The sequence below is a fragment of the Sylvia atricapilla genome, chromosome 1 (assembly GCF_009819655.1).
Source record: "Sylvia atricapilla isolate bSylAtr1 chromosome 1, bSylAtr1.pri, whole genome shotgun sequence".
NCBI classification, from domain to species: domain Eukaryota; kingdom Metazoa; phylum Chordata; class Aves; order Passeriformes; family Sylviidae; genus Sylvia; species Sylvia atricapilla.
The window spans coordinates 15764009-15785554 of record NC_089140.1 but is presented as its reverse complement, the minus strand read 5'-3'; the positions used below and the strand labels follow the sequence as shown (position 1 = coordinate 15785554).

The following is a 21546-nucleotide window of genomic DNA, read 5'->3' as shown; positions in this document are numbered from 1 at the left end:
TTCTCAACCTGCTTCCTTTCTTTTTGGAGCAATGTCCCACTCCTGGTACAAATATGGTAATGTTAATTAGTGTTGCAGGCTTAAAAATACTTTAAACTGTCATTACTGATGTTGAACAAGGATTTTTGTTTTTATTAAACACACTAAAATCTTCTGGTGTCATGAGCCAGAGAGTTTGGAATATGACTCCGTGTTGCTGAAATTCATGGTACTTACTCACATTTCCGTGGGTGAAAATGCTTAAGCTGCCTTTTTCAAATTGATTGATCTCAAATGAAATACGTGTCTTGGTAGATCTTCAGCAGTGTTGAGGATGTTGATAACAGTTTTTTTTATTTTATTGGGTGACCTGAACCTAAAGTTCCCTATGGGGAGGAAATGACAAACTTAATCTGAAAAATTTATCTGCTCATAGTTTTTAATTCCACATAAATTCATTTTGTAGATTATAATTGTTCAATCTGCTTTAGTAACGTTTACGTCTTACCAGAAATGTTTAGAAGCTGGTGGGAATTTCCCTTAATTCTTGGGAAACAAGCAAATTCTTTCAAATGTACTGTTTACCCCACTTCAGAGTAAAGAATAAATATCTTTATGGGTGATGGTAAAATTATTTGTCTAGTCTTTGTTTATTGTTATTTCAGTAGTTGAGGTATCGAGGAAACTGATGATGTACTGCCTTTTTTTTTTTTTTTTTTTAAGAAGAAAAATGGTAGGCATTCTGTCTGGAGTGTGTTGAAGATGCATTTTCATCCCTTAGGCTTTTTTCAGCTCTCTGATTTGTGACATGTGAGTACAGGATCATACGGAAACTCACTGCATTCAGTGGACCTTGTTAGTGAACCTGATAATGTTCAAAGTTGCGTCTTAAGTTAAAAAGGGATTTCTCATTGCTGCTGGGAAATGGACTGAGGGGAGAAAGAAAACAACCTCCAAATTATTTAATTATTAAGCTGTAGCTGTAACAAGGAAAGGAGCAAATGAGAGGATGGTTAGACAAAAATAAGTTTATCTGCTCTATCAGTGAGGGGAACCCAAGCTGTGTTACTCATTTAGGCTGAAATACAACCCTAGGAAAACAGTTAGCTGCTGGAGTAATAAAACTCTGAATTATTATTTGAAAATTCAAAGTCTGAATTTAGTTTGAGGCATTTTATTACCTTTTGCTTTCCATTTTGGTGGGCAGGAATAATTTGGTATTCTTTTAAGAGCAGTTTAGTCTGTTTGCTCTAAAATCAAGCTTCAATTTCTGAAATAAATTGAGTAAAACTAATTAAAAAAGTAAGCTGCCAAGAGTAAAATAAAATTAACTCTACATGATGCAATGTGTAAGATTTAACTTTATCTTCTTCATTTTAGTAATCAGTAATGCATTTGCATTTACATTAGTAAAATGAGTCCTTGACTTTCATTAGTTTTCTGCTTCTCACTTTCCCTTCTCAAAGTGTCTGGAGTGGACTTCACTAGGATTTTAGAAAAAAATTTCTATTACGAATAAAACCATTTGTTAACAGTATAGTATTTGTCCACTGTTGGTCATTTGTGCCACTCCATGTATGTGTGACTCCTGGTCTGTTTATAGTTATGTTTTTAGCTGATGTCTGTGAAATCGTTTGTGAATGGTAACTTGGAGAAAAAGAGAGCTTCTTTACATTGGAATGATTACCCTGTGAACTGGATATTGCAGAACAGTACAGACTTGCTGTCCGGGATTGGCAGTGTGGCAGGAGAGAAGGGTAGGGAATGCAATAAGGCTTTTTAAGTTTTTTTGTTCTATAGAGCTACTCGTTGACTGGTATAAACCATTTATTTGGGGGGGCATAATGAGTATGTAGTTGGGCAGTACAGTGATCAGGCTAGATTTTCTCTTTTGGCAGAGCATTGTTCATTCAGCTTAGTAGATTATGAATTTCTGGAAAATGTTACTGCACAGTTGGTGTATTCTCTGAGGCCACTGTTTTGCTAGGAAAATTGCAAGTTTTTATGCTTTTGGTTGCATGTGGAAGGCAGTCATGTTTATTTCAATACACCAGGCCACATAAAAATGCAGTGAAGAAAAATTGTTTTGTCTTACTACTTTTATATTTGGCAAATCAAAAAGACCATGGTAGGCTGTTCTGTTACTGTTGGCATGTTGGGTATTGTGTTCCTATTGTGTTGGTTTATTTCCTCCCATATGCAGTACTTTAGAAAGTGTTCTGCACAAAGATTTGTGCTGAAGTAACAAAGCTAGTTGAAATACGCTTCAGGCATTTTAATTTAAGCATATCCTAGATAAATTTCTATCATTTTTACTTTTGAAGAAGTCTTCTTAATTAGTTATCCCCATGTAATATCACTACCATAAAATATCTTGCTGTCAAGTTTTCTCTGTTAACAGCTAATCAGTATCTGTTACTTGCAGTGTTTGTTCTGTTGAGGAAGTTCAGATTCTGATACTGGATGTAGTGTAATGAGTTTGGTTGCAGGTTAGCTGAGAGGTGGAACATGGAGTCATAGAAAGTATGGATGGAGTTGTCACAAATGACCTTCCTTGCTTTTCTGCTGCCCAGTGTTTGTTTCTGTCTGCCTAGTATGTGGGCACAGAAATGGTGACTCTGCTAAAACCCTTCCTGAATCCCAGTTCCCTTTGGAGGAACTGAAGGAGTAGACACTCTTTGAGTTCCAGCTGGTGAGCACTTTAGGTAAACTTCCTTTATTTTGTGTAGACACTGACACTTTTTGGTATGGACAAATGAGAGTTAGGATATTAACAAGGTAGTTTTGTGGCTAAAAAGAAAAACATAAATGCTCTATCAGTGGTGAACTGTGTAAAGTTAACTGCGATTAACTTTAGTTAACTGTAGTGCATTAACTGTAGTGCAACAGTGTATGTACTGCAGCTGTAATGTCTCTGTCCCAACTTGTGCATTTCAGTTGTAGATTTTATGATTTTGATACTGTACAATGTTATAAACCAAAAAGAGACTAAGATACTTGGAGCCAGAGGGTGAGGAATGCACAGTCATGTATTAGATTATTCTAATCAAGTGGCAGGAGAGTTTATTTTAGGTGGTTTCAGGTGGATGTTGTAAATACAGGTTTTGTAAAGGAGTTTCAGTTTGGTCTTGAAAGATGGCAGGGGAAGAGGGAGGGAAACCAGGTGCTTTATTAGAACAGTCTGATCCTTAGTTAACTCAAAATTCGAACTTCTTATACTTTCAGAATTGAAGTGGTGTTAATGGAAATGCTATCTAAGTGTAATAATTGCTAGAGAAAATGACTGTATTGCAAAATGGAGTATTCTTATTTCATCATGCGTTTGATCTGTTTTTCAAGTCCAGCATAGTTTTGAGCCCTTGTTGCAGTTCAAAGTGTCTTGGATTCAGCAGTTGGGATATGGAAACAACTTACAAAAAACATTAAAATGAGTCCTACTGTAACAATCTCAGATCTGTGGTAGGCATTAAGTCAATTTTGAATTGCGTCCCAGGCCCTTGCTCTTTGTGCTTTCTGGTGATTTTCATGCATTAGTAAGGAAGATGTGATTTTTGTTGGAAAGACTAGGAGATAGCTGTGATATTTTAACCTTGACTCTGATCTGCCCTATGACTTGTTCATCACTAGGGACGACTTGCTTCCACAGTTGCACCACTACAGTTTTATATAACTGTAAGGCTGATGCCCTTGTTGGCCATCTTCCAGTTAGGAGTAGCTCTTTCCAGCCTCATCTACTTTCAAAATAATGATTAAACTGAGGAAACTCACTGTGATTGTGCAGTAAACGTTTCCATGGGGAGTTCTGAAACTGAATTGAGGTATTTATGACATGATATGAATTTCCTTATGGTGCACTGAAGATATGTATTGCTAAATCTGAAAATATGCTAATAAGGAGTGCAAAAACAAGTCTTTGTTCCTCTTTCCTGAAGAAAGTGTAGCTACTAAGGAAGTCTAAGAGGAAAAGGTGAGAAGTGCTATAAGGATCTGTCTCAAGGGACAGTAGTATGCTCTCTACCTTATCTGGGCTATTTCTGGGGTATGGACTAGTCTTGGTGATCCTGTTCTTGTGATCTGCTTTGCCAGGCATGCAGCTGGGTGATGCAGAGCTGGTGGCTAGTCACAGCCACCTTAAAATGGCTCGAGGTTAGACTTCGCTAATTAGCGTTCAAGTGAGGGGAACCCCGTTGTTTTCAGAGGTAAACCTCTGCTTGCGGGTTGCTTTCTGGCCTTTTGAACATCTTCAACAGCTTTCCCAGACAGCTTGAGCTGGCACTGCCTGCTTGGCTGGGTTGTCAGGTTCCTAGATGACTGCTGTGATTTGGTAATATGGTTGTCATGTTTACATACAGTGTTTAAACCCTTGTTTGAAGTGCCTAAAATTCTTGTTCTCCAGAGGATCTTCTGCTTTGGTTCTTGTAAGCTTTCCAACAGCAAGCAGTTCGGCAGTCCTTTTGTATGCTCATTCCTGAAGTTTAGGTACAGATCCAAATATAAAGTGATATTATGTGTAAAATAAAATGGAGGTATGGGGTGGTGAACCCACACCTGTGATTGCCCTGTGTAACTGTCCCTGGCACCATCAGTGTGTATTTATGGCTGGCCCTGTAAATGCCCACATCACTTGTCATGGTGACCCAAGGCAGTCAGCATGGGTGTAGCAGCCAAGATTAGTTTCTTTGCAGCTGAGGCCAGCTCAGGTAGGACAGTATTCCTGATGGATGGAGTGTGTGGGTGGACAGTCTGGGAGGACTGCAGCTCAGAGAGACCCGGGGGCCCCTCCTGAAGAACCCTCTGCATCCTAAGTGTCCTCCTATCGGTGCCAGCTGAGGTGGGTGCAGCTTGCTGCAGCTGCTCTGATACTCTTGCAGAGTGCTTGGTGACTCAGTACAGTGTGAAATGGGGGCATGCTGCTGAGCTGATACACCATGTGAGTTTTGAAAGTCTGCATAGTGAATTGGAGGATTTCTTTATGGGTTGGATAGAATCGGCTTTGTAATATTTTCTTGATGTAATAAGTATGTTGTTGGCTCTTTGTCACGTTTGGAAAATACCTGGTAGATTAGATTCACGGTGGCGGTGTATAGAGCACTACAGGGTTTAAAAATCACCATGTACATCTTAAGCATGCTGAAGAAAATGTACGAAGACTGCATCCATGGTACAGGATTATAGTAAATTAAATACATTGATACTTTCTGATGTTTTGAAGGGACTGTTTAAACAAAGCCATCTGGTAAATTTTCATTTCATTTTTTTCCTTGAAAAAGGGAGATGATTTCTACCTCATAGTAGAAATTAATTAAAGGATATCTATGTTGAACAACCTACAAAAATACATTAAGAAATTTTAATCATTTTTATCTCAGTAGAAGGATGTATTAAATACAGACTAAAAGAATTGCTAATATGAAAATATTTAGCAGCTATTTCGCCGCATAATCAGTGTCCAAAAAATTTTGAAACTGTTGGTGTAACTAAGGCATACGGTTTTGTAATTATGATATACTACTTATATCTAGCAGAATCGAATGCATCTGTAAATGTTTTTTTTGTGTTTGTTATGCATGTGCATCACAAGTGTGTGATGGTTGTACGTATTGCTTTGACAAGCCTAGCTTGCCAACGTGCGAAGTCATTCTGCTGGGCTCTGAACATGCAAGGTACTTTTGGTGTAGGATTATGGTATAGCTTTTGAAACACTGTATTTGAGTATGAGACTTACTGTGTTTTCCTTATTTTTTCCCCTTCTGTCTTTACAGAAAATAACATACAGTTTTAGCCAACATAGTGTAGGGAAAGATTTTGAGGTAGTGCTGGTTCAGGTTGCAGTAACTCGTGTTTGTGTAAATTGACCTTTAACCTTTGTAGGGTACTAAACAGTTCGGTGATGGTGTACCTCTTTGCTTTTGTGATGGACTGTTTTTCTAACCTGCGGGGTTAAAAGTGGAGAGAAAGAAGTTTGAAATAGTAAATGTTTTGCTTGTGTAGTTAGAAGGTTCAGAAGACGGAATTTGCATTATAATGGCTCTCATTTTGCACCATACTGTGTCATTCAGTCATGCTCTGTATGTGTTGCTCTTGGAAGACTTTGAAACAATTACTTTATTTTTTTATGACTCCATTCACTCCTACCTATCAGTCCTTTACTGTAATTGCCCATAAGATAAAGTCTTTGCCATTTTCCAGTCACTTTGACTTCATGTTTAGATTGCTATACAACTTGTGAAGCTAATGGAACTTCATGTAGTACCCCTGGGTATTGAGAAATTTCTCAGTAGGGAAAGGGAAAATAAAAGCTGGGAGAGTGTTATATTTGCAGTATCTAGATTTTTCCCTGAAATGCGTAAGAAAATTATTTTTCTTTGGTGTGATTTACGTGAACGTTTAAATCCCATCAAGAATAATAAAGAGTTTTTACTTGCTTAGCTATTTTAGAGAAAGGCGGCTTTAAGAGCAGGAAGTTTAAAAGAAGATTGCAGAGTGGAATGGGTGTCCTTGTTTAATTGCAGATGGAACTGTTCAGGTGACTTGAGCTTACATACAAATACAGATCTAAAAGATGTTCAGAATTATCTCCTATCTCGTTTCAGCTGTTCAAGTATTTTCACGTTGAGGAAAACAAAGTTGCCTTGAAGAGTAGTTGATAGGGAGGCCAGAAGGAGGTGGTGGTTTGAGAAGTGCTGCTTTTGGTGTTCTGGATGTCAGTACCTTTGTTGCAGAGACTCAGGTGCAGGAAAATTTAGACTGCTTGGTATGCATAAACAGAAATGGTTACCTAGAACTAATAACAGACAGTCTCAGAAGAAAACAGCAGTTTTAAGAAAGCAGCATTACTTCAGTAAACTTAAAACCTGATTTTGTCCAACCATGTAGGCTGTTGATAAGCCTATTTAAATTTTCTGATCTAATGTTGAGGAGAAAATAGCTGTTAATATCTGAATTGGCATGTTAGGGCTCTTAGAAGCATCAAAATTATAAAGGCTGTTTGTTTGCTAATAATGGAGTAAAGTTTGAGAGCTAGACAGTGAAGGGGCAAATTGCATTACTCTGATTATAAAATCAAAGTGAGTTTTTATGTTATGTGGAAAAGGAACGTGCATGTGGTCTCTTGAAATACTTCTGCATCTGAACTATTATGTGATCCAGGTTTTGGACAACTTGCCTTGTCTTCTTCCCTCTTCTTTCCCCTTCCACCTCCTTATAATGCAGATGATTGATTTCTTTGAAAGCATACATGGTGAATAGTCTTTCTCTTTCCTTTCAGGGACCAGTTACTCTCCACAAGAAAATTCACATAACCACAGTGCTCTTCATAGTTCAAATTCACATTCTTCTAATCCCAGCAATAATCCAAGCAAAACTTCTGATGCAGTGAGTATTCGTGATTTGATTTTCATGCCTGTATTGCCCTGTTCATACCCACCATATTTTCATAATTTTGTCTAAGGCAGCATGTGCGTTGTTCTTGAGTAGTTTTCCAACATCAGTCTTTATTTTATAAACACACTGTAAACCCAGCCTGCAGTTGTCATGTGTCTTAAAACTATTCCACTTGGGTAATCATTACAGCTTTCAGTTACCTGTCATTAATTTAAAAATACTGGATTATTTAAATGTCATAGATACAGAAATATTTTCCATGAATCCATGGTAAATCTCGACTAGGCAGTATGATTTAACTTATTTGAAATACATTACATATTGTGAATTTTAGTCACTTCAGTATTGAAGATTTAGTAGTCAGAGTGGCGTGTTTGTAAAAAACTGCCCAAAACCAAAATCGGTAAATTGGTGGTCAGTAAAAAAATTTGGAAAAGATAATAATTTTGAGAGTGTTGTAAGGTGAAGGCAACTAATGTTATCACTGTTGACCTTACTGTATCCCTCTAAATGTACTATTAGATTTTTAAAGGGGTTTGATGGGTATAAACCAGAGGAAACTATTGCAAAATGCAACAGAAGGATACTGGTCATGTGTCAAAGCTATCAATGAAAGGGCCATTTAGAGGTGGTGGAAAGTAATGATATGGATACATTAAAGGGTGCTATGTAGTTTTAAAAACAGTGAAAGCTGTTGAATTTGTATATTAAAGCTCTCAAGTAGTCTTTTGTCCAACACTGTTTGTATTTAAAGGCTTATGATTCTGCGGATGATTGGTCTGAGCACATCAGCTCTTCAGGCAAAAAATACTACTACAACTGCCGAACAGAAGTTTCACAGTGGGAAAAACCAAAAGAGTGGCTGGAAAGGTATATGTTTGTATTTGTTTGAATTGTGTAAAGAACAAATATTCTTAAGCACATTTCAGAGCAGTTGAGCTTATCTAATAGATTACTGCTGTAAAAGATTGTGCTCTAAGTCTGTGTGTTCCTACCCTTACCATGACCTCTGGCACCTCTTTGATCCCTTGACAATCCAGAGCCTGAGAGGGAAGTATGATTGGTTTGTGTGGGGATGATTTTTTGGGTGGTGGTGGTGTTTGGGGGCGGGGGGGTGGTGGTGGAAGGGTTGGTTGGTTTGTTTTTTGTTCCGTTCTGGGGTTTGTTTGCTTGTTTTGGTTGGGGTTTGGTTTTGGGTTTTTTTGGTGAGTGTCGGTTTTAATGTTTTGGTTTTGTTTTTTTTTCTTTTTTCTTTTTTTTTTATTTTTTTTTTTTGTTTTTTTTTGAGATTAGTTAGCTGAACTGGTATATTGTGGGCTTCAACAAGCACAGATGTAAGGAAGCCGTGGCTGGAGTTTGCTAACCCCACCTGTAGCAGCAAGCTCTTAACAGTTTAATTCATCTCATATAATTTATAGAAACTGTTACATTGTTAGATAATGCAAGTTCTTACCTAACTTTTGTTCTCTTTTCTTCAGAGAGCAGAGACAAAAAGAAGCAAGCAAAATGTCTGTTAACAGTTTTCCAAAAGATAGGGATTACAGAAGAGAGGTGATGCAGGCGACAGCTGCCAGTGGGTTTGCCAGTGGAAGTATGTGGTTTTATTACAGCAATACATTCTTGCCTTGTTCGCATTACTGTTTTCTTTTCCAAGCTTCAAAAATCATAAAAAATCCCTTTCCTTAGCTCTTCTTCTCACCTTTTCCTGCATAAAAGCCAAAGTGGATAGCACAGTTAACTCTCCCAAATATTGTTTCTTTAAATAACTTTACTGGTGCAACACTTGGCTTAATGCATTTCATGGAGCTCCTCCTTTTTGTGGCTTTTACAGTCGAGTTTAATTATCTTCATGGGTAGTTATTAAATAGCTTGCATAGTCTGTATTTTAGTTGGACTGTTGTGATCATTGAGAGCTGCTCATGTCATATTCTGACCTTAAAAATAAAGATTCCACATCTAAAAACAATAACCTGATTCAATGGATTTTGATTCCAGGGTTTTCAGATGCTTGTGTATGTTATTGAGAGCTTATTTTTACCTCACCAGTGCTGTTAGCAAAACTTTTCCTGGACTGTAAATTTCTGTAACTTGGAGATTTTTGTCCTGCTATCTAGCTTTTATTTTTGTCAGTTTTCTTTTGGAAAATAGTTGTGCTGAGAGATTCTGTCTGTATGCTGATGTAGTTTGGATAAATCTGTAGTACAGTTCTCAGGGTAGTTTAAAAGTAGAAGCCAGAGTATTATTCTTCACCCACGCTCTTTGGATTTGACAAGGTGGTGGAGGTATAAAGGGGTATTTCTCTGTGTACATGAAACTTACTCCATATGCTAAAATATACTGAATGCTGCAAAAAGATAAGAGCCATGCATAATGCAGTGAGTATTTGTCTTGTGACAGGTGAAAATGTAAGAATCTATAAAAAGAGCTACTCTGTGTTTACTTGGTATGTTCACTGAGTATCATATTTTAAAGTCTGTGATCATGTGACCAGTGGCAGATTAGTCATTCATTAATATATATAAATGTCTTGAATTAGCTCTAAGTTTGTTGTAGTAGTACTCAAGTGACATGAAGAGGAGTTCTTCAAAGGCTAGAATGTGAAACTGTTAAATTATACTTGATGTTCAGGGGTTTTGATGAACAAAAGAAAAATGGCACAAATTATCTCTTCACACTAAATACAAGATGGAAATAATAGATCTTGATTTAGATCTTTTTAGGAGACTTCAAAAGTTAACTTGACTGTAACACTCGTTATAAAGCAGCCTTTCATCAAAACACAGTGCTAAACCGGAAATCTAAATCAAGCAAAGGTCAGAGAAAATGCATTTTGTTAGTGAGTAGAATTAAATTTTGCTCTTTTTATGCTGATCTACTTGAGGCTTTTTTTAATCATAAATTCAGCTCTAGTTATTGGTGTGCAGCTGTATTAATCAGTCACAGCAATCTTAGACTTGTTTCTAATTCAATCTTTTTTTTTCTTATTGCAACTTTACTTGGGAATCCTGAAAAAAAGTGGAAGACAAGCATTCCAGTGACACCAGCAGTATGCTCCCACAGAATATTTTATCTCAAACAAGCAGGCACAATGACAGAGACTACAGACTGCCAAGAGCAGAGACTCACAGTAGTTCTACTCCAGTACAGCATCCCATCAAACCAGTGGTTCATCCAACTGCTACCCCAAGCACTGTTCCTCCTAGTCCATTTTCTCTACAATCTGATCACCAGCCAAAGAAATCCTTTGATGCTAATGGAGCATCTACTTTATCAAAACTGTCTACATCCACATCTTCCATCCCCGCACAGAAAACAGAGAGAAAAGGTATGTCTGATGAAATTCCCTCTAGTATTCAATATGATACATTGCAATATATTGCTTGTTTGAGGTATGTTAGTACTAGAATGCAAAGATTTTTTTTCCTGTTTGATTGTATGTGCTTAGAACCTGATTACTGTTTTTATGTGTTTATTTCCCCCTAAACCTCGTTTGCTCAGATTGACACTGTGATAGTTACAATGTACTGGCTTATTCTGCAAATTAACATTTCAAATGATAATTTGAAAGATGTGTTTTTGTAGAACATATTTTAATTCTTGTCTTCTCTTGTTTTGGATCTTTGCCATTTATTTGAGTTGTAATGTAGTTACATAATTTGAAAGTCATTTCGGACCATTATGTTTTATGAACTGCTGTTACTGTTTGGAATGCCAGTGTCAAACCTTTCAGTCAACACAAGCACAGTTCTTACAGAAAGCAAGAGTTTTCTACATGTTTGTAAGAGCTGATCTGTTTTGATCTGTATCTTGAGAAATATTGGACTTCAGTTCTAAATCTGCTGATAGTATGTGTTTTATTATCTGATAATACCTGTTAGATGCAGTTAGAGTCAAGCGAAGATCAGGACTTCACTGTGCATTGTTTGTGACATTTCAGACTTGTCTTTTAGTTAGATTTTCTTCATTATTAGGGATGAAGAGCTCAGGAAGATTGTGAGAATGAAATGTGTGTCATTAATGATAGTGTGTTACTTAGGTGTAGGTGAGTTTTAGGATCGTGGTATTATGTAAGAAAATTCTATTTTGAGGGCTTAGAGAAGGAGAAGAGTAATTTTTGGATAATCATGTTGTGTTTTAATTTAAAATACTGTATAATTAATATGTAATTGAATTATTTTTTGAAAGATGGCTTTTTGCACTGTCCACACTTGCAAGTTGGCCTAGTTAAATAGTTCTGAAAATAAGACCAAAACAGACTCTGGTCTGACACTGGTCTTGTACTCTGTGTTTGTTTTCGAGTCTTCCAGTTCTGTTTATTAAAGAGTTCTAGCTTCTATACAGACTTGAGAGCAGCTGGCCACCCAAAATACTCAAACGATAGCATACACTGACAAATACTATAAGACAGTTGTGCATGTAAAGAAAATTAAGGTTTTTTCTTGACACTTTGTGCAATATTTATATAACCTGGTTTGTAAATGCTGACTGTAAACTACAGAGGAACAGGTTATTTTCAGCAAGCCTTTTCTTGTTCAATACATTAAAGCCCAAAGTTTGGTGTAGTAGTTGAAGCATAATTCTTGTACTGAGTGTGGTAGTTACCTGCTTCAGTTAAGGCTCTGTTTTCTGATTGCAATTTGATGCACTTATACACATTACAGCACAAAACATCCATGTCAAGTGTTCTTTCCTTTAGAGCGTCTACTCCATTTCTATATTTAATATACACTTAAAACTCCTCTTTATTATTTTTCAATTCTGGCACGTTCTTGAATCCTGTTTGGTGTGTGATTAGATTTCACACTGGATATTCTTTCACTGCTTTACTGCATGTCTTCATTGACTTAACAGCTGACTCTTAGAGCAATTAAAGGAACTTCCCATTCTGACAGCTGCTACAGATGTTGGCAGAGAGTTCTAACACTTCTTATATACAACATTAATTTGAGAACATACAGCTGGGTATAATATTGAAAACAATTGCACTGGGCAGTCTTAATACTGTAATCTTACTTTAGAATCCATATTACCATGGATGGTTCTATATTAAATCATTCACTGAATTTCTGTATTGTTAGATAGTTGGGGTTTTTTAATTTTATGTAGGTTAAATGAATAGATTCTCTGTAATAATCATATCTCATTGATTTGTTTCATGACACTTTATTGTGAGCAAATATTGTACTTACTGAGCTTCAGAAAAAGGTGGATTACAGAGAGTTAGTAAATAATTTAAGAATTGGAATAGGTGAATGTTGGGCTTGAAATTCTTACTCTAGAAAATGTGAGTTTTTACATGTTGCTTTAGCTCTTGTACAGAAACAGAAGAATTCAGTGCCAGTGCTGTCATGATCAAAGGTCATCAAAGAGTACATTCAGTTGACTTTTTTTGTGGGGAATGTCAGACTGTCTTTTTAAGGAAATTAAACCAGTAAATTTTCTGTAGAATTGTGCATATTTAAATTTTAAAAAAGGGAAGAAGCAGTGCTTTGGATGATTTACTGTTACTCATTCTCTCAGAGGTGACTGTGAACCTGCAGTACTAGAAATATGCAGTTTATAAAGTATTTTTTGTAGCTGTTATAAAAATCGAAAATGCAATAATTGTCCTGAGAGACTTGGTTCAAACAATCTTCTAAAAGTGTCTTTGCAAAACTGAAAAATAGTTTGAGAAGTTTATGTTTACAGTAGCAAAGCAGATAGCGTTTAATCTTGTTTTTCTGTTCACTGACGGTGCCATCCCTCTCTAAAAAGAGGTAAAACTATTTTTTGCCTATAAAAATAGGTTGGTCCAAATGACTGAATGCGTGCAGAAGTCCTTCCTTAAATGAATTCTTGCTTCTTGTGGATGTGTTTCTAGCTGCCTTATGCCAGCATATTTGTACCACTGTTCTATTAGTTCTGATTTCAGTGTGGTGGGTTTTTTTGTTTTGTTGTTTTGGTTTGTTTTTTTTTTTTTCCCAAGCAGTAATAGTTTTGAAAAGCAGAACAACAGAAAAACACAAAACCCAACAACAATGCTTTTTTCAGCTCAATCTCTTTTGCTGCAGGGATATGTTGTAGTCCCACAAGGAGATTGAATAAAATCCCTGGCTGAACTATAGCTCAGCTGTTAGCAGTAGTCTTCTCCCCTCAATGGCTGGCAGTAGTGGAGAGTTCCTGGGGAACTATTTGACCTCTACCCTTTGGTTTGAATGTTCCAGTCAGAATCTGCTGCTTCTGTTTGTGCTCACTGTGAGTGCTTTATGCAGGTAAAGTGTGGGGTTGCTTTTCCTACTTTTTGGCTGCTTTATCTGTAGGGCACATCATATTTTCCTATTTTTAATTCAGAATGAAATGTTGTATTGTCCGTATCTTAACAGTGTGTCTGTCTGTAGGATACTGCTGCTCACACCTTTCCTCCAAGTCCCCTCAGGCAGCACTTCTGTTTCTAGCGCAGCAGTAATCTAAAACTTCTGTGAGAACACAGTAACTACCCAGTGCAGTGCTGTGTGGGTTGTGACTCTGGTGCTTCTTTTCCTTTTCTCACCCCTGTGGTTTTCTTGTAACACTGAGTAGTCTTTAGTGGTCAGTTATTAACATTGCTTCTGGTATTGTTGCATCTTCTTCGGCTGAGTTTTACAGTTTCAAGTATATTACTCAATTCATATGTCAGTTAGGAGAAGTTACGCGTGAGACTGTTCGTTTCTTCCGATTCCTTATAATTGTTTGCTGAGCATTGCTGCTACATTTGTTTTGACAGCAGAGGTAAAATACAAAAAATTCAGATTTAAGACTGAAGGAATCCAAATGTGTGAAATAGGGATTTTTTTTGTATTTTAGATAATTTGAGTATTTTTGAGAATCTAATTGCTTTTGTTACTATAGTTTCATTGGTCTAATGTGTTTACAGAATGCATTGCTTATAATCTTTATGTATTTTTGTTGTGGCTTACAGTCCCCTAGTAGATCAGAACTGAACTATGTAGAACATATGAATGTGACTGTCAGTGCTCAGAGAGCTTAGTTGATGGACTGTACACTCCAGGTGCTTCAGCACAGAAAATGTGTTACGGTTCTTAGTCAACAGCAGAAAATGAAGCAATTCTGTTAGCTGTTCTGGGTAGTAGATTTTTAATCAGCAGAGATGAGGTTTATAGGGCAACAAGATAAATATTTCTGAAAATTTTGTAATGCAGTTTTCCTCCTACAGAGAGCACACTGTGAAAACACACCTACCTGATGGTTGCTAGCAGGGCAAAGATAACAGCTCAAGCTCACAATAGAGTGGTTGGGTAATATTGTAGTGTTGACTCCAGAGGACTTCGGATGCATTTGTTTTGTTTTAAATGGGATAAAAATTACATCAGTAGTAAAAGCTATTGGAACACTCAGAGTAATTTTAATAATTTAGGAATCATCTAGTCAACAGCAGTCAGTAATTTCCACATCATTAGAAATAAATCTTGGTTGCTATAAATCAGAATAAGAGCATGCTAATATATAGCATTAATTTAAAGCTAGTCATGCAGGGAGTCCTTGCATGTTAGCTGTCAGAAAGAGGGCTGTGAAGGAAAGTCCTTCCTTCACAAAAGAGGCATTTCCCAGTTTTGTTCTTTTTTCCCCATCCATTTCTCTCTCATGCTGATGTGCCTGATGAGCTTGGCACACTCTGGTCAGGAGGAGGGTGAGTAAGTTACAGGACTCCAGCAGGTTGGCAGAGGCACAGCAGAGGTGTAGGACTGTCAGTGTTCAAACCTCTTGATTGAAGCAGAGTGCCTGAACAGTCAGAGGGCTTCATTCCCACCCCCTTGCATTCAAGCTTGTAGGCTCAGGGTTGCCGTTCAGAATGTCAGTCCTGGCAGGAGCAAAAATTCTTGCCATAAGGGGCGGAGATTGAGTCAGTATGCAAACATGCTGCTGACTCTTGCCATCACCAAACTGAGAAGCGAAGGGTGCCAAGAAAAAACTGAAGATCATTTTGGCACAACTGCTGAAGATGATCTGTAATTTTTTTTCCGAAAGGGTCATTTGGCCCTGTTGTTAAAAAATTCCCACTGCTTGGAAGCATCACATCGGAATGTTCCCATTCTGATTTGACCTGGTGTTTCTACTTAAGCAAAAATTTCAGCAAAACTCTTCACAAAATTTATAATGCATCTTGTGTCATACAGGTTCTTGTCATATGAAATTCAGACTGATAGTTTAGATTTCTTTACTTTTTGTCCAAAAGATGTGATTGTGGGTCACATTCCTAGCAGAGAGGGTTATTAATAGAAAGCTCTTCCCTAATCATTGTGGTCTACAAAAATTATTTTCATTATAAAAAGTTTTTTTCCTGCTCCATTTTAATGTTAAGCCAATTTAAAATTCTTCCCATTAAGTTAATCACCACATCTAATGGTGTTTCTTTTTTGCCATCTGCTTACTTTGTTTTCCTCATTTTTTTTGTTTTGTTTTTGGATGGCTTTATTTTTTGGTAATTTTTTTTTCCATGTGAATAAAGTTGCTGGTCCAGAAAATTGTTTAGTTCTATAATATAGTTCTGTATGTAGGCTGTGTCTAATAAACTTGTTTGCATAATTGTCAGAAAGCAAACACTATTTTCATGTTACTGCCACAAAGTGAATGGATTTTTAAAGTTTTTTTTTAAAGCTCCGGATATTGAGACTTTATTGTGCATAGCTTATAATGGAGAAATATGTGCAAAGTCATATTTTTAAAATCACAATAAGTAATTTAAAAAATAATCTAATTTTCTTTTTTTTTTTTTAAGTTATTCAGAGGAAGAGAAATTTTATTTAATGAAGTTCTTAAAACTTGAAGAGATCAAAACGTGCTATGTTCTAATTTTAGTTTTTGTTTCATTTTTTTTATTATTAAAAAAGCTTTCCTTGGGACTTCCATGATAAAAGGTGGAGTTTCAGGTGAGGTTAGTCATTTGCATAGCATTTGTTTTGAAATTGATGTTGACAATGAAGAGGCTGCAGCCTTGCCCTGTTCCACTTCTTCAGCCATAGTCTGTGCTGTAAAGGCTGCGAAATTCTTAAGTTGTTACAAAAAATTTTTTTATAACATACAGGTTAATTTGCATTTTCTGTTGGTAAAATTCCAGTTGTTACTTCAGAGTTAGTCTGATGCTTAATGATTCAGATTAGGTTTATGAATGACTGCCATGTAATCCAAATCCTTATTCTGCAATAATAGTGTAGATTGTTTGTTTAGAAACGTGAATTGATGTTGACCCAGATGTAGGGACCAGTGTATCAGAATTGTAAAACTATAGGATTTAAATTTGTGGAGATACTTAACTTCTCTCAGCATGTTATGTTCATCTTGGCTGTGTTTCATGATGTTTGAGGGCTTCAAGTGCACTTAAGAGCTACAGGATTGTATTATTGATAAGTATTTCTAAAAACTCTAATAAAACTAGAAGATAGTGCTTAGATGTTGGAAAGTAAACTTAATTCTGTGGCAAAATAAACAATAAAACAGTCTCTCAGAAAAAGGGAGTTAGGCAGGAAAAGAAAGGAGTGAGGAGTTTCTGTTTCTGTTTGTGGAAAAAGCAGAGGAAATGCATACACCCCAGTGAGTGATATCTGAGGGGTTTTGTCAGGCAAATATTTAATCTTGAGTTCTGCCTAGTTAAATTAACTTCAAAAAGCAAAACTTACAGCTCTGTACAGCATCATAAATTAAACCAGGCTTTAACCTTTGTAGTTACGTTACTCAAAAATAGATGTTAAAATATTTGGAGGCTTTGTTTTGTTAGCAGTATTTCTGGGATTTAGGATGCTGTCTGAGCCATTAAGTAAGATAGATGGGTGTGAATTAAGCTAAAGAGAGTTGTGATTATATACAACAAATTTGTAGTCTTTTTTTGAATATGTGAGTTTGCATCACAGAGGAGTTTCCCTTTGTGGAGAAGATACAAGATCACGGCTTGAAATGAGAACAGTTTACTGGGAACAGCAATGAAACAAGAAGTGAACAGTAAAAGCAACAATATTATTAGACGGGTGTACAAGAGAGATGAAAAATTCACGAAGCTCACCAGGGGGGAACTGCTGCCACCCTCTCCAACTGGAGAAGGACTCCCCTCCCCTCCCCAAGGCAGTGAAGTGAGGTGGTACAAAATAACTGCCTTTCCTGGCTGCTGAGGAGATTAACCCTGTGCTGGCCAGAACCAGGATGTTACCCACTCCTTATTCAATACCACCTACATCAAGCCCAAATCCTGCACATTCCAACTGGCGTGCTCCCGGCTAATTGCGAGATGTATCAGAAGTCCTGATTGGTGTATCTGAAGCAGTCCAGACTCACTGTCTGTGGTGTTACAGCATACAGTCAGTGACAGTGTCATTCAGCAGCTAGTGTTTTAAAATTCAACATTACACACTATTCTCATATAAGAGTCAAATCCCCTTAAGGTACACAGTGTTTCCCCATCCCTCTGCATTACCCACCAAGTCCACCCAGGTCCTTGAGCAAAAACATGGATGGGTTTGCCTACCCTTATGGGACAGGTTTTGCCTTTGCTTGAGGAAGGACTAATCTAAACTGTCTTCCCTAACACAGTCTTCATATGCACCAGAGGGACTTAATCCTCTTCTATGGTACATGGAAGTTTTGTTTGGACAGGGCCAGCTTGCTTGGTAGAGCTTCTGGCATTAACTAACAATGTGGCCTTTGCTAAATGCATCTTCCAGTGTTTGAAAGTCCTACCACTTACTGCTTTCAATGCGTTTTTAAACAGTCCGTTGTGTAGTTCAGTTTTCCCAGAGGCTGGTGTGTGATAGGGAATGTTTCATACCCACTCAGTACTGTGGCCAAGTGTCTATGAGTCTGTTTTTGAAATCAGTCCCGTTATCTGATTCAGTTCTTTCAGGGTACCATGTAGCTACAGGACTTGTTTTTCAAGGCCTGAGGTGGTGTTCTGGGCAGTTGTGTGAGGGACAGGTTATGTCTCCAGCCATCCATTAGTTGGTTCTATCATTGTAAGCATGTAGAGCTTCCCGTGGTGGGTTTGTGGAAGTGGTAGTCAGGATGCCAGGAGTAGCTGTACTTTGGTGCTGGTGACTTCCGAAGCATCTCAAACCCCTTCATAAGTTGCCAGTGTCTTTTTTTTTCAGTTGAGACATAGCAGGCCTTGTATCTTTGCATCCTTTCTCCAGACCTCCAAAGGTTGTCCTTGAATCTCCTCAGGTGCTTTTTACCAGACTCCAGGAAGGATCATTCTCCCTGACTGCAGCGTAGAGCACATTTTTCACTACTGCATGATTCTGTTTTGTTTAAAAGCTTGTTGTTCAGGACCCCACTTGAAGTCATTCTTCCATGTCACATGATAGAGAGGCCTGACAATCTGACTGTAATCTGGAATATGCATTCTCAGAAAACCCATAGCACCTAGAAAGCTTGTGCTTACTATTTGCTCATTGATGAGAACATAGCTGCTATTTTGTTGACCACATCCATTGGACTCTGATGATGTCCATCTTGCCATTTTACTTCTAAAAACTGTATTTCCTGGACAAGTCCCTTGACCCTACTTTGCTTTATGGCAAAATTGGCCTTGTAGAGGATTCGAATTATCTTCTCCCTTTTCTCAACAACTTCCTGTGCTGTGTTCCTCCATACAGTGATGTCATCAATGTACCGCAAGTGTTCTGGAGCCTCACCCTTTACCAGTGCATTCTGGATCAGTCCATGGCAAATATGGCAAATAGTGAGGCTGTGTTTGCGCCCTCGGGACAGTCGGTTCCAAGTGTACTGCACACTCCTCAGGTGAAGGCAAACTGTGGCCTTCACTGTCCTGCCAGGGGAATGGAGAAAAATGTATTAGCAGTGTCGGTGGTGGCATGACTTCCATGCTTTGGACTCCAGTTCATATGGAAATTCAAGCCGTGTTTCTGCACAGCAGCACTCAGTGTTGTTGGTGTGACTTCATTCAGGCCATGACAGTCCAGTGGCAATCTCCACTCTCCACTGAACTTACACTTTTTTTTCAGTTGAGACATAGCAGGCCTTACCATATGAGCCGTTGAAGTATGAGTTGAGTCTTGCTGACATTCCCTGGCTCTCCAGGTCACAAATCATCTCATGCATGGAGGTCACAGAGTCCCAGTTGGTCTGGTATTGTCGAGAGTTACTGTTGTGGTAGCAGTTGGGTACCTATTCTTCTTCAGCTCTCAGCAATCCCAGAACAGAAGGGTCCTCTGACAGACCAGGCAAGGTATTGAGCTATCTTAATTTATTCTGTCTCTAGAGCATCTATCCCGGACACCCAACAATGCCCTTTTTGGGTCCTTGAAATACCCTCTCCTCAAGTAATATATGCCAAGGATGCATGGTGCTTCTGGGTCAGTCACAGTGGCATAGTTTTGCTGTTCATTCCCAGTCAGATTCACTTGGCTTCCAGTACAGTCAGCTGTTGGGATCCCCATGTCACCCCAGAAATACAGATGGATTCTGCCCCTATGTATCTTGATGGCATCATATACATTGTGGGCTGATATCAGCTAAAGCCTTATACTCTTGTGGGTCTGATACACCAGGGCATTGCATCCACAGAGTCCAATAGATCTGGTTATCCCTTTCCTGCATCTGTGTGGGGGCAGGACCCCTTTAGTCCTGGTTGTAGCTCTCATTGCTCACTCCTTGTAAATATGGGCTGGAGGTCCCTTCTAGAGGATCAGCAGTAACAATCAGCTCTTCTGTCTGAGGACTTGCCCACTGAAAACTAGAGTGGCATTTGTCCTTGAAGAATTTCCTGTTGTGGTTGTTTTTCCATATATTTAGCTCACATACACTGCTAGGGCAGAGGTGGATTTTCCACCCCACTTCCTCATGTCCTCTGTTTTGCTCACAGGAGAAACACAGGTTACCTTGTTGTGTCTGTCTTCTCTCTCGAGCAGGGGGATGCTTGCTCCCAATAGCAGAGACTCTGGTCCCTACTGGTAGGGCATGAGATATTTCCACACTGACTTTTTCAAGTCTGTCCAAAGTCTTGGACAGTCTGCACAACCAAAATGTGGGTCAAGATGATCTTCATGTCCGGTTCACATACTGGATACCTTTTTTCCATGGCATTCTGCCTACTGGGGTGCACTACTAGATTGTCCTTGAGACAGTATTTTCCCTCCTGCATGACAAGAGTCACTTTCAAAGGTTGAGAGTTTGTATTCTTTCCAACTGCGTTTTCAATGCCCATGTCACAGGACAGGGATCCCAGTTGCTTGACTTCACTACCACCTAGTTTCGTATCGTGGGCCATGATACCCCAGCATTGGAGCAGCTGTATCACCAGGGGTTCATTTGACTGGCAGCTGAAATCTTTCTGCATGCCTCACAACTTACACATGGACAGGGATTGGGTGATTATCTTTGGCCCTTCCTCTTCCTGCTTTTGTGAGGGTTCTACTTCCTCTTCATCCCTACCAACTGAGCTGATTTGATCTTGGATTTCTTCTTCTGTATAGGGACAACTGCTACTGGCACAGGTTCCTCCTCTGGTTCAGCTGCTGTTTGAGTTGTCTCAGTACTTGTTTGTTTTCCTCCTGTTCTCCCTGAGGGACTGTCTACTATTGAACAGTAAAAGTAAAGAGTAGCCAGTGCCCAGCGCACTGCAATGATTTGCTCCCCTCTGGAGATGTCACACCATCCTCCTTGAAAATGCCCTGCTGCTTTATCAGGATCCTGTAGTTGTTCAGGGGTGAACTTCCAAATCACTGAAACATAATTTTCTCCAAAACTCGCCCATTTTCTCCCACATTCCATGCAACTCATGACAATGCACCCACAGGGCAGACAGACCTTCTTAGAAATCTCTCTTCTCCCTCTAAACGTGGTGTGGGCCACACTGACTCTTAAAAGTGATATGGACTATGTCATGAGACATAGCAACAAGACCACATTTTATTAACAACCAGAGGAAATTCAAAATTCTCAAAAGCTGGTTTAACAGGCCTGAAAGAGACAAAGGCATAAAAAGCTGGGGAAAATTACCTGTGCCTGTTCCCCCATAGACTAGGTACAATTTAATGAACTCCCAGAGGTAGGCCCCAAAAGAAGGGTAAACCAGCATTACTGAACACACATCCCAAATCACCCTCATTGCCCCACATGTCATAAATTGGTTCCCTACAATACAGCACTACAGCAACAGAGCAATCCTGATTCCTCTCTCTCCCTGCTCTGAAAAAAATA

General features: G+C 38.4%; 1 protein-coding gene across 4 annotated transcripts in view; it reads left to right on the top strand.

Moving 5' to 3' along the window:
* Nucleotides 1–21546, top strand: part of WAC (WW domain containing adaptor with coiled-coil) — a 56060-nt gene that overhangs the window by 12813 nt on the left and 21701 nt on the right. For all 4 annotated transcript variants that reach the window (XM_066315595.1, XM_066315611.1, XM_066315603.1 and 1 more), the window contains exons 4-7: nucleotides 7247–7353; nucleotides 8117–8232; nucleotides 8841–8953; nucleotides 10379–10687. In XM_066315595.1, the coding sequence (XP_066171692.1) occupies nucleotides 7247–7353; nucleotides 8117–8232; nucleotides 8841–8953; nucleotides 10379–10687 (645 nt within the window). The remainder of the gene's footprint in view (nucleotides 1–7246; nucleotides 7354–8116; nucleotides 8233–8840; nucleotides 8954–10378; nucleotides 10688–21546) is intronic.